General features: G+C 39.8%; 1 protein-coding gene across 1 annotated transcript; it reads left to right on the forward strand.

The window, feature by feature from the left end:
• The first annotated feature begins 1,373 nt into the window (after positions 1 to 1,373).
• Positions 1,374 to 11,676, forward strand: psmb3 (proteasome 20S subunit beta 3). Its single transcript, XM_061231106.1, has 6 exons — positions 1,374 to 1,543; positions 4,070 to 4,254; positions 9,418 to 9,525; positions 9,685 to 9,862; positions 11,281 to 11,375; positions 11,514 to 11,676. The coding sequence occupies exons 1-6, from the start codon at positions 1,541 to 1,543 to the stop codon at positions 11,560 to 11,562; spliced, it is 618 nt and encodes a 205-aa protein (XP_061087090.1). The 5' UTR covers positions 1,374 to 1,540; the 3' UTR covers positions 11,563 to 11,676.
• Positions 11,677 to 13,942: the final 2,266 nt, after the last annotated feature.

A 13,942-nucleotide genomic window follows, 5' to 3' on the forward strand; every position in this document is an offset into this window, starting at 1 on the left:
TCATAGCACAGGGCCAGGGCAAGAGCAGCAGAGAGAGTGAGCGAGAGAGAGAGAGAGAGAGATAAAGAGAGAGAGAGAGCTGCCATGGAGGAACTGGTTTTAAACTCCCCCCAATCATTAGTCAATTAGCCACAATGGCTAACCAGCACAGCTCCCCCTGTAGGGAGAGACTCCGAAATGTATTATGTGAAGCCAGGTAGAGTGAGGCGGACCCAGCATGGCAAAGCCGGGCGTGACAATTGATATATGAATAAGTAAATTAAATAACCACTATCTTTTTGTGTGCCCCTGATAATACTGCTTTTTCAGTTGTCACACACTTGATGTCATATACAAAATATGTCTTCTCCACTTCTGGTTTCTATATCTTCAATTAGCATAGGAATTGTGATGAATTTATATCGCCATACTTTTGTTTAGGCTACACAGTTCTGGAGACTTGAGACCTGACTCGGAAATGGTACAATATAATAGAATAGCAACACATAATTATAGCTACAAAGTGGGAAAGAAAATCCTCAACTGCAGGGACTGTTAATCAAGAGAAATTAATTAAAATGGGTTGAGATCAATGATCAAAGGAGCTCACAAGATGCCACCAGTCAACTAAGAAGCAGATTAAACTGAACATGCTTCAGCAGAGGGAAAGAAAACTGGGCATTTGACTCCTAGAACAGAGGCTGAAGGATGTTGGTGTAGCATTTTCAGAGGAAGAACTTTGAACTTTTTTTGTTTGTTTTGTTTTTTGTTTTTACAGTTTGTATTTATTTGTAATGCTTGCCATTTTTTTGTCTAAAAATATTTTATTGTCCATTTAGAATGGGTATTGCCTTGGAAGGGGTTGTGTTCCAATGAATGTGCATGCATTGAATACAATGCCATGTGTCTTGTGTGTCTCTATATCAGCCTTGATTCTGTCCCGAATCAAATTTTTCAGTGGGATCAAGATTATCCTGATTTTCAGTATAAAAACTATCCTAATCTCCACTTTATAATGTTTAAATACCCAAAAACAACATTTGAACTAGATTCTATTGGATTACTATTGGATTCCAAAATAATTACTCCAAATTTTAGGATCAGGATCTCATCTTCTAGTTTTTAAATACCAAATTTTCACATTTAATCCTATCAGATTACTGAATACTATCCAAATATGTTTTGAAATACTTGGCCCGGGTCTGCCGATACAAATAGTACACAACAAATTGTGAGAGGAAGAGAGGAACTACTGGTTGGGGAACTTGTTTCCTAGGATAACTTGTTTTTCATGACACCAGCGCTGAACTGAGCGGATGTGACGTCACGTTATTTATACGCTTCAATCAAACTAGTTTGCGGTTGGGTGGTGCTTTCGTGTATAAGCCAATTGGAGCCATCTTTGAATGCTTATAACTTAATATTTGACCAATCCCGTTTGTTTAAACCCGCTTTTGTGGAAATAGGTTGTTATACAGTGTCGAGATACGGTGATCAGTGTTCGAAAGAAAACTGTGTTGTCATTCTGAATTGTAATCAACGGCAGACAAAATTGTTCACCATGGTGAGTAGGTTACACATTCCAGATTGTAATATTGCATAGCTCGTTGTCTGATGTGTTGTGATTGCTAATCAACACAACATGTAAAGTTTAGAACGATTTTTTTCTCAGTATGCATGTTGGCTAATGTTAGCTTGACTGAACCACTATTCCTTCAACTGAGACCTAACGTATCCATTGCGAATTTCATGGAGTCCGTCGCAGGCAGTTTCTTTTATTCTTATTAAATCTACCTATCTATGTTACTGAGCTAGCTAGTTTGCTAAGCGGCTCATTTTATAGTTCTACACGCTGCTTCCAGGCTTCACTGAGGGAAGGAAAGTACGTTATCTTGGCCACGAATCTGGCTGGTTGTCATAGGCCGGCTACATAGGCAGCTAATTTTCAATTAACTGTACTAACCCACCAAAACGAACGGCCACTGAACTGACTGGCTATGGTATAAACCACTTACTCCAGGGGTGTCCAATCTTATCCAGAAAGGGCCGCTGTGTGTGCAGGTTGTTGTTTTAGCACAGGACTAAGACAGCTGATTCTACTCATCAAGGTCTTGATTAAAGACCACGATTAGTTCATTAGTATAATCAGGAGTGTTACTGCTGGGTTAAAACAAAAACCTGCACCCACGCCGGCCCTTTTAGGATAAGATTGGACACCATTGCCTTACTCTCTAGTCTAGTAAACGGAAATCCATAACTGAATCAGTAACCCTCTACTATATAGTGATTTTTCATGGAATTACACAAAACAATTGATAAAATGATCGCTGCTGACTGAAACACCCGAAGTCACTCCGGGAACAAGCAGCCCTGCTGTTTAGCTCTAGGTTGAAAGTGACAGAAGTTGACAGCAGTTAAATATTTTATTCTGAATCAAATGACATTTTCAGTAACTCTTGATGACTCTGATTAAAGTTGCGCAGCAGGGTCACTGGGTTAGCTGGATAAACTCACCAAGTATAGGGAGGTAAAGCGGCTTCCGGTATACTGCTCCCCATTAAATAGAGCGGCGAAAGCTATGAGCAGACTAAGTTTAACGTTGAAGTAGGGCCCTATAGAATCACGGAATTGAGGCAAACGCACGGAATTCTTAATAATCGCGGGATGGCGCGGAATTTTACTTAATCTTCACCACGACTATAAAAGCGCAGGCATCCACGTTACTTAGGCCTACAAACGTCTTGCCACAATGTTGGCACGTTTTGTGGCGCTCCATAGGACCATCCTAATGCCACCGACAGTGTGTCTGTATTCATTTATCATTCCGACTTGTGCGATTAAAAAAATAAAATAGAAAATCTGATTTAACTGGCATGATTATAACTTATGAACTTGATTTACAAATGGGATACATTCCTGTAATCAGTGGCCTATCGATGCAACCGATATGAAGCGCAATTGGGGGGGGGGAATAAATCACATGGGCGCATATGTAACGGTAAATCCCGTGAAACTGGCCATCCCAGGATAGATAACGTTATCTGTGTTGTTGTATCGCACAAGTCCGGCCGTAAGTTCGTAACTACAAAAAATTTAAAAAAGCATAGAAAAGCTGCATAGCGATAATTTGCGGATCATCTGGAGCCTTGCCATTTTGCGTTTGTTGAACAATTTAATGCTTCATTTGCTTATATGAAGTTGTTGCGGTCTATGATGAATTCGGCTTGCATAGCACCTAGCTGTATACCTGTATACCAATGCCATTGAGAGGGACCTCCGCTTTACCTCCCTATTCCAATTTTTTTGTGGACACATTTTAAATTGTGAATGGCTACAACTGATTATTTTCATAGTAGGATAAGCATGTGCTGCAATTCACAAGGATTTCCCTTTCTACCCTCTATGAAGAGTCATACTCATTTTCTATTTTTTAGATTTTGCCATTAATCACCCTTCCCCCTCCTCTTTTCTGCAATTCAAAATAAGTGTATTCTATATTCAGATAAAATAAATGGCTGAGTGTTTTATTTTTAAGAGACTTTATTTAAAATGTGTTTTGTCGAAAGATTCTCTCATGCTTTTTTTGCATTTTAACTAGCTTGCTAACTAACTAGCTCTGGGGATGGCACTGCCTTTTGTTGTTACTCAGCACTTTACTGTGTCATCAACTGCTGCCTTTGATAAATTAACTCTCCTCACCTTGTTCATTCGGTCTGAATCTGATTCTGGTTCTGATTTTTAAGTGAAAACAAACCAGCACACCCTGCGACTCTCTAGAATCTGGTTTGCCACACCTGAAATGGCTAATAACCGATGTATACTTCACTTTGCTGATAACTAGCTGCTGTACTTGGTTTGCATTCAAGTTGCCTCAGTAAATGCAACATGGTTGTTGGCAAACATTATTTATTCAATAGCAGATTATCTCCCCAATCGTAGATTTGTTAATCAGTCTAAGTTATGCAACGCAGGTCAAATTAAAATAAAGACTAGCTATAATTTGTCTGTTCAGCAGGTGTGGAAAAAACAAACACTTTTTGATGGGGATTTTTGAGTGTCTATTGAATTCCTTTTCCTCCTCCTTTTTCAGTCTATTATGTCATACAATGGTGGAGCGGTGATGGCGATGCGTGGAAAGGACTGTGTGGCAATAGCCTCCGATCGGCGCTTTGGGGTTCAGGCACAGATGGTTACCACTGACTTTCAGAAGATTTTCCCCATGGGCGAGCACCTCTACATTGGCTTAGCTGGCCTTGCCACTGATGTGCAGACTGTGTAAGTGTCTTTGTCTGAGGGAATGTGTAATTGCTGTTATCAGAACAAAGGAAGAGTCCTGGTGGTTCCAAGCTTCTTCCATTTCACAATTGAGGCAAATGGTAAATGGTAAATGGCAGGTATTTATATAGCGCCTATATCCAAAGCGCTGTACAATTGATGCTTCTCCATTCACCCATTCATACACACACTCACACACTGACGGCGATTGGCTGCCATGCAAGGCCCCGACCAGCTCGTCAGGAGCATTTGGGGGTTAGGTGTCTTGCTCAGGGACACTTCGACACCGCCCGGGCAGGGGATCGAACCGCCAACCCTCCGACTGCCAGACGACTGCTCTTACTGCCTGAGCCATGTCGCCCCATTTGTCTTGTCTTTCTTTTGTGAAAATTTGGAAGATAAATGTGGCAACCGCTGTATGAAAGCGTTATGGTAAAAAAACCCCAAAAAACCTGTGGTATATTTTTACTTACAGAATTTAAATCACGCCTTCAGCATGATTAATGTCGAGAGGTAAGGGGGAAGTTTCATGATAAGGGCCACAATTCAGTGCCACACTTTTTGTTAAGGAGGGCCATCAAACGTGAAGTACATAATGTGGTATCCATCCCCAGTAATGAAGCGCAAGGCGCTGTGATGCAGCATCAAAAGGTTTTTGAGTGGTAACGGTAATATAATATCCCCGTAATCCAATACAGACAAAAACGGTTAATTGTATAATGATTTTTACTATTAACAGGAGACAGGCATGCTTTATTTCTATGTTTCTGAGCGAGGTTGTCCACATGTGTTTTAAAGGAGAGTGCGCACCATGGAGAGTGTGAATACCAGTGGCATGGAGGATTGTATTGTAAGCATAAAAGTGGACTTTGCAATGCAATGTTGGAAAGATTGTTATTTATATATATATATATATATATATATATATATATATATATGTGTGTGTGTGTGTGAACGAAAGTGGGCCGAGAATAGACCCTTGAGGTACACCTTTACTAATTTCTAGAGAGGTAGATTGTATTAAATCGGCAACAATAGCTTATTGTTCCCTTTGAGGCACGAAACCAGTTTAGAGAGAAAAAAAAAAGAATAGTATGGTCAACAGTGTCAAATGCCTTGGAAAGGTCCACAAGAATTACAGCACAATGTTCTCTACTATTCAAAGAGCTGGCAATGTTGTTTATCACCAGAGTTGCTGCGGTGCCTGTACTATGACCTGGTCTAAATCCTGATTGCTGTGGCTGTAAAGAATTATTTATCTTTAGAAAGGCCTGTAGTTGGGAGTTAACTAAGGATTTTAGGATTTTGGATACACAGGAATGTTTTGAAATTGGGTGTTAGTTATTTCAAATGCTTGTATCACCTCCTTTATGCAAAATAATAACTTGAGCTGTCTTCCAAACAGCAGGAATACTGCCAGAGGTAAATGTTAGATTAAAAATGTAAGCAAGCACTATTTCTCAGTTGCCTATAGCCCAGCCAGTCAGCTAGAGAGTCAGTTTTCCTAGCATTTCTGAGGTGAATGTTTATCAGTATTGCAATTAAAAACTTGAAATTAGGCTTGATCAGGCTCAGGGATAGAACAAGTTCTTTCTATGTCCAAATAAAATAAATCCCGTAGGAACCTCTGTTCTACATTTTATTTTATTTTTTGCATTTGAATGAATTATGAATATAAACATATATATATATAAATCTATAATAACTATTTTAACTTAGTGTTGCCAGTGCTAAGTGCTAGGTATTAATCCTAAAATGGAACACAAGGGGAGGGAGTGACTTTAACGGTGCTTTGCTATTTATCTTTGAAAATTCCAATTTAATAGTGCAAGTGGGGCCATGTTGATGTACTCTCAGCGACCTATTTATTAGGTAGACCTGTACACCAGCTTGTTAATGCAAATATTGAATCGGCCAGTCATGTGGGAGCAATAAAAGCATGCAGACGTGGTTTTTCAGACCAAATGTCAGAACATTATTGGCATTTGGCAGACGCTCTTATCCAGAGCGACATACAGTTGGTTAGACTAAGCAGGAGACAATCCTCCCCTGGAGCAATGCAGGGTTAAGGGCCTTGCTCAAGGGCTTATTGTGGCTACACCGGGATTAGAACCACCGACCTTGCGTGTCCCAGTCATTTACCTTAACCACTACGCTACAGGCCACCAGAATGGGGAAGAAATGTGATCTTAGTGACTTTGACTGTGGTATCTTTACACACAACAATCTCGAGACTGCTGAGAATGGTGTGAAAAATAAAAAAAATCTCCAGTATGTAGCAGTTCTGCGGTCAAAAACACGCTGTTAATGAGAGAGGTCATAGGAGAATGGCCAGACTGGTCGAAGCTGACAGGACATTAATGCAAATAACCAACAGTGGTATGCAGAAGAGCATCTCTGAACACACAACGCATCAAACATCTAAGTGGATAGGCTTCAGCAGCAGAATTTAAAAAAGAAGAAAAAAAAGCTCAAATACCTAATAAAGTGCTCATTGGGTGTACAGTGCCTATGGAAAGTATTCACTTCTCTTTTTTTTGAAGATTTTATGTTACAGCCTTACTCCCAAATGGATTAAATTTAAAAAAATTATCAGCAACCTACACACCATTCAAGACAAAGTGAAAAAGGGTTTTTTGCCAATGTATTAAAAATAACAAACCTAAAACGCGTGCACATAGTCGTTGGAAAAAAGGAAATAGCAGTACAACATCAGTAACCTGATTAACCACTGTTCTGCATGGCAAATAATTTACTTGTAGATGTAGTAGTGTAATAGAAAAACAACAGACCCAATGTCATGATATGCATGCAGCTTGTAAAATGGGCCATTCCAAACATTGTCCGGAGGAAAGTAATTTGATTAAAAAGTTGATTGGAAGAGCTGTGGTGGCGCAACAGGCTAAGACGCAGCAGACTAGCGGTTGCAGTTTGCTGCAGTTGCACACCGGGGACCGGGGTTCGATTCCAAAAAGCCAAGTTTGGCCGGCTCACGTGGGGCAGCAATAATTGGCTCGCTGCTCCAGAGGGAGGGACTTGGCAGGGTTATTAGATCGCCGCACAATAAGCACCTCGGGCGCCTCGGAATCACGGCAACGCGCACGAGACGAGACGGCTTGAAGAAGGCGTGTCGCTCTCATTCGGGCCGCCGAGGGACGGGGTACGGGCGGTACATCTAATACGACTACCTCCAATTGAATCAGACGAGGTACAATTGGCTACCAAATTGGGAGAAAAAGGGAAAAATCTGAAAAAAAAAAAAAAAGTTGATTGGAGAGGGGAAAATGTATAAAGAAGTACAGCAAATTATAGGATGCTCAGCTAAAATGATCTTAGATGCTTTAAAATGACAACAAAAACCCAAAATGCCGAAGTAAATGAGCAACTACTGTTAAAACGGATCAAAGAATAGTCAGAATGGCAAAGATTCAACCATTCATCAGCTCCAGAAAGATCAAAGATGATCTACAGTTACAGTCAGAAGACGTTTGATCGAAGCTAAGCTATCAGCAAGAAGCCCCCATAAAGCACCATTGTTGAAAAATATGGCATGTGCAGAATCGGTTAAAATTTGCCAAGGAACACATCGATTGGCCCAAAGAGAAATGGCGTGACAATGGCGTGACACAGAAATGGCGTGTGGGCTGATGAGAGTAAAACTTATTTTCGGGTCTAGTGGTCGTCGACAGTACGTCAGACGACCCCCGGGTCCTGAATTGAAGCCACAGTACACTGAAGACAGTGAAGCATGGTGGCGCAAAAATCATGGTATGGGGATGTTTTTCATGCTATGGTTTTGGGTTCGTATACCAGGGATCGTGGATCAGTTTGAATGCATCAAAATACTTGGAGATTATGTTGCCGTAGGCCGAAGACAAAATGCCCCTTAAATAGGTGTTTCAACAAGACGACAACCCCAAATGGAGTGGCCAGCTCAATCCCCCGACTTCAACCCCATTGAAAACTTGTGGGGTGACATTAAAAATGCAGTTCCTGAAGCAAAACCCAAAAATTCACAGGAACTGTGGAATGTAGTTTGTTCATCCTGGGCTGAAATACCTGTTTCTAGGTTCCAGAAGTTGGTTGACTTGATGCAACACAGATGCACAGCAGTTATTAAAAACAATGGTTATGCAACTAAATATTTGTTCATTTAAATATTTGTAATTTAAAGTGAAGGTAAATCTTTCTTCAGTTTATATAGTATTTGAGTTTGAAGAGAAAAATGTTGACACTGCCATTTTTTGAACAGATATTTGCACTTTATTCATTTTTTTTAACGCACTGCTATTTATTTGAACACAACTAAGTATTCACTCCGTTTACTCTACGTTGTTGAGCCACCTTTGGCAGTGATTACAGCCTCAAGTCTTCTTGGGTATGATGCCACAAGTTTGGCCACCTGTATTTTAGGTATTTCACCCATTTTTCTCTGCAGATCCTCTCAAGCTGTCAGTTAGATGGGGAGTGTTGTTGCACAGCTATTTTCAGGTCTTTCCAGAGATGTTCACTTCTGGTTCAAATCCAGGCTCTGGCTGAGACACTGAAGGACATTCACAGACTTGTCCCAAAGCCACTCCTGCATTATCTTGGCTGTGTGCTTAGGGTCGTTGTCCTATTGGAAGGTGGACCTTCACCCCAGCTCAAATTAAAGCTGAAAGTCTGCAGTTAAAGAATATCTTGTTCGTTTCATTTCAAATCCATTGTGGTGGTGTATAGAACCAAAAAGAGGAGAATTGTGTCGATGTCCCAATATTTATGGACCTAACTGTAGATGTGTGCCTTTCCTTTCTATGTCCAATCAATTTTATTTACCACAGGTGGACTTCAATAAAGTTGTAGAAACATCTCAAGGATGTAATCACTGCCAAAGGTGGCTCAACAAAGTAAAGAGTAAACAGAGTGAATACTTTATGTACCTGTGGTATTTCATTTTATTTGTAATAAATTTGCAATGATTATTGTCATTATTGGATATTGTGTGTAGAATGCTGAGGAAAGTCTTTTCATTTCATCCATTTTGGAATAAGGCTGTAACATAACAAAATGTGGAAAAAGTGAAGCAGAGTGAGGCACTGTAAATGCCTAGTCTATTACATTTTATAGGTACAGACCACATTCATGCTGGTGCTATTTTTCAAGAGTGGTGTGTTTGTTTCTCAGGTCCCAGCGTCTTAAATTCCGCCTAAACTTGTATGAGTTGAAGGAAGGCCGCCAGATCAAGCCCAAGACCTTCATGAGTATGGTGTCCAACCTACTGTATGAGCGAAGGTCAGTTTGACTGCCTTTATTGCATTATCATTGTTACCATGAAACCTAACTCTCCTCATTACTTTATTTCATGATGTATTTTCTCTACTCTCTCATATCCTCTTGTTTGTAATCTAAATTATCTCGTAGTGTACCCTTTCTCTGTTTCCTCCTTCCTAGGTTTGGTCCATACTACATTGAACCTGTGATTGCTGGTCTTGATCCTAAGACTTTTGAACCATTTATTTGCTCTCTGGACCTGATTGGCTGTCCTATGGTGACAGAGGACTTTGTGGTGAGCGGTACATGCTCTGAACAGATGTACGGCATGTGCGAGTCCCTTTGGGAACCAGACATGGTAAGGTTTTTACCTTTACAAATTCACCTGATATTTTTCAGTTAAAACTGAATTGCAATTTGTATCATGTTTTTTAAAGAGACACTCACAAGCATTTACAAAGGAATGCATATAGGATCTCCTTAATTAAATTTGGGCATGCTCAATTTCATGAACATGAATTGACATTTAATAAATTAATCTAGAATTTAATCATCCCGGGTAACTGGGTGTACCAGACATACTATACAGTGGATGAATCGCATGACAAAATGGGACCTGACATCAGAAATGCTCACACTTGTTATGTTGACATAAAGCAGGGTGACACTGCCCTTTGCAGGATCACATGATCTTGAAATTGACTAATGCTATATTTTAGAAACTCATAATATAACTTGCACACTGGTGATAAATTAATAGAAAATCAACATAAAGGGTTTTGGGCCACCACAAGCCGCCAGAACAAAAATTATGGAACTAATTTATTTGAACTAATAGGATATTTTTTTCCAGACCAAGTAGAGGGAAAAACTCAATATTGAGGAAACAATTATGGAATCCTCAACAAGAAACAAAAAACACAATTAGTACTTTGTTGGTAGAACAAATCTATACAAATTGAAATAATAAAAGATAAAAGGTGAGAATCTACACTTTAATTGTTTGATATTTCTGCAAGGTCCAGTTCTTGTTCCTCCCAAGCTGGTACATGCACACACAGGTGTGTTACAATTGTGTTTCAGCCTCTAAAGTCGACTCAGACTGACGACTCCACATTTTCTGTGCTTATGTGAACACGCCATATGAGCTGAAACTGTGGTCTCAGCACAGATTGTTTGTGTCCATCTCATTTGTGCATTGGCACATGACCCCAGTCTACTTGCAATACATTAATTCTTCACAGCTGCAGTGATTTCTGAGCATACTTGCCTAAAAATAAATGGCCGAATGACTGGTGGCGGTGTGCAGTCAGAAGAAACTGGCTGCTCTTGCTACAGCTTCAACATGTAGCACAAACAAATGATAAACACATCTGCAGAGGTCATCTTGAGGAAAATGAGGGGTTGACACGTGTGGTATACTAGTACATATCAATGGCAAAAAAACTTAGTCATAATGGTACAAATGCCTATCCAGATATAAAATTGCTTTTTATAGTATTTGCCGTTAGTGTGTTCTTGCGTACCACTTATTTCAACAACTAATCCAATGTTACAGCAGTGGGGTCCGTGTTCTAAAGGGCCTGTTGTGGTCAGATCTCAATGCTTGAGTGGACAAGAAAGAGAGCCATGTGCTAAATATTCACAGATTAAATAGCTGCATTAAATTAGATTGCCATAAATATTGTCTGTGCGTGTCGTGTCAAAAGTGTGTATGTTAAAGTGTTGAGTGGCCTTTCAATAAAAACTTTTTTCCCCATTTGTAACCTTTTTCAGGAGCCAGAGGACCTATTTGAGACCATTTCACAAGCAATGCTAAATGCTGTGGACAGAGATGCAGTGTCAGGCATGGGAGTTGTTGTGCATGTCATGTAAGTTACAGATTGAAAGAATGGTCATGAAATTTTCAATTTGTGAAAGAGTTTGGAAATGGAATTTGTTTGAGATTCCTTTGTAATTGCCTACTGTCATTTTAGATGCATATGAATTAATCTATCTTGTGTTCACAGTGAGAAAGACAAGATTACCACTCGGACCCTGAAGGCCCGGATGGACTAGTTGGATGTATTTGACCTGACTGTATTTCCGGAACTGTTTTCTTTTTTCTTTTTTCTTACTGAAACATGTAAAATTATCAATTTGAAATTGTCAAATAAATGTGTGAGGGGAAAATACAGACTTTGTATTTTAATGGAAAAATATTGTTATACAGATGGACCAAAAACACAAGGAAACGTTGAATATATATATATGATATATACGTTAGCTAAATTAGTTCAACTTCGAGTCCAGTTTGGATTATTTTTAGCTTGGTTAATTCAAGGTCATAAACAAGGCTTAAATTTGTTTCTTTTTCCCTACTTCTTATTTATAATTGCTGGTCCATCTAAATTTTTTTTAACTGGTTATCTGCAAATTCACAGAACTGTTTTTTAAATGGCTAAATAGTCACTGGCCGCACATTACACAACAATTTAGCAAACATATCCAGCTTCTCTGTTTTGTGCAGTTGACGGCTAGCTACTAAAGGAAAAGATTATTAACTGAGTTATCGGTTTACAACTGTAGTAACACACTGTAGTAACAATGAGTTTACAAAGCCTTGATCAAGTTTTTATGTAAAAAGTAGTCAATTGCTTATACTCAGCCAGGTGACACCAAGGAAATTGTGAAACCAAATGGTCTCAAAGGGGAGAATATGTGGAATTAAGTTAAGTGTTGTATGCCCGTACGTAGAATACTGCAGCTGTGTGATACTGCAAAGCAAAAAATATGTGAAGAATTAAGGGAGGATGGGGGTTGCCTGCCTCCCATGCTAAGTTGCAGGAGGTACTCATCATATATTCACAGGACAGGTCATAACGACCGAGACGGAGTTGGGAAAGTGGACAACTTGTGAATGGACTACCCAGGGTGCCTTGGTCAATAAATGGTTAAATGGTATTAAAGACTGCAAGATTATTTCCTTCAGCTTCATCCAGCCAACTCCCACCTTAAATTGAACCTAATGAGGAGAAAGTGAAGACTAATTCTGCAGTGGACAGCATGTATAAGATGGGCGGTGGTCCTTCAAGAACATCTGAATCTGAGGTGGGACTTGCTGTGGAAAAACTTCAACCAGCCTCTTCAAGATCATTACATCACATTACATTACAAAACGTTTAGCAGACGTACATCACTTGGATAAGAGTGACGTACAACGAAGATCAGCATGGCAACCTACTGCAGAGAGGTACCCAACCCAGGCCTGGACACCCCAGTGGACAACCTGACTGGAACCAGGTGCTGGCCAAAATCCAGGGTGAAAGTGAGCCGGTGAGTGACTTCCATGTACGAGTTGTCAGATCTTTTGCAGAAAACACAGAGCTGGAGCAGACCCAGGACCCAAACTACCTCTTCACACCTTGGTCAGAGCTGCTGTTGGAAATATTAAGTTGAAATGTGATAACATATCAAAATTTTGTAAAGATTAAGTTGAAATGTATTACATCATATACCTGTTTGGTAATATGTACCTAATATGCACTCGTATCAAAATCCATATTAATGTGATAATCAATGTAAACAATGTGATTGGTAGCCACAAATTTGAAATCAATATATGCACTCATGATTGGTAAAAAGCACTTGGATCCAGATAAATGTGATAAATAGACATGCATAGACAATGTATATACCCATATAGATGAGTGAAAATATAGGGTTGTACTAGGTTTTATTGTTGTATTAATTAAGACACATCCACTGTTAGCTATACTGTATCCTATTCACTGATGGTATCCGCAAAGACCACTAGAGGCCCCTTGGGGCTGAGATGGTCCCTTAGGGGAGCAAGGATTTTGAGAAGTGCAGGCACTCTTAGAGTAAACCAATGTATTCCACAATGATTTCACAATACTGGCCCAATCGGTGCCAACCAATCAGAATTGAACTATCCTTACCAAGAGTTGTGAGATCATTGTCGCGCGGTGAAAAGAGACACCTGTTGGGAGCAAATGAGCCTGTTTGGAAACTGTATAAAAGCCTGTCACTCTGCAGAGTCACTCTGCAGAGACACCACAGCTTTATGATCACTGTTCGAGAATAAAGTTTGATATTCTGGAAGATTCTGCCTCATCCTCTGTATTTAAAATCTTAAAGAAATTCTACGAGAGTTATAAAGAAATGAAAGAAAGTCTGGAAATATTTTTTATTGGAAAACCAACACTGCCCTGATGCAAGGAATGAGGAGACTATTGTAGAAGCAAGCAAGTAAGACAGATGTGCATTGGGTGGGAGACCACGTTGGACACTGTCCTCAGCCATGCGCACCACACTGAAAGAAGTTGAAAGCACCAGAAAGACTAAAAAGAACAGCTACAGCTGATGTTCTAGCAGAACCAGAGACCAGGGTCAAGGATGAGGAAACTAAAGAGGCAGAGAGCATGGGCAGTCGAGT

Source organism: Conger conger, chromosome 2 (genome assembly GCF_963514075.1).
Source record: "Conger conger chromosome 2, fConCon1.1, whole genome shotgun sequence".
In the NCBI taxonomy this organism is placed as follows: domain Eukaryota; kingdom Metazoa; phylum Chordata; class Actinopteri; order Anguilliformes; family Congridae; genus Conger; species Conger conger.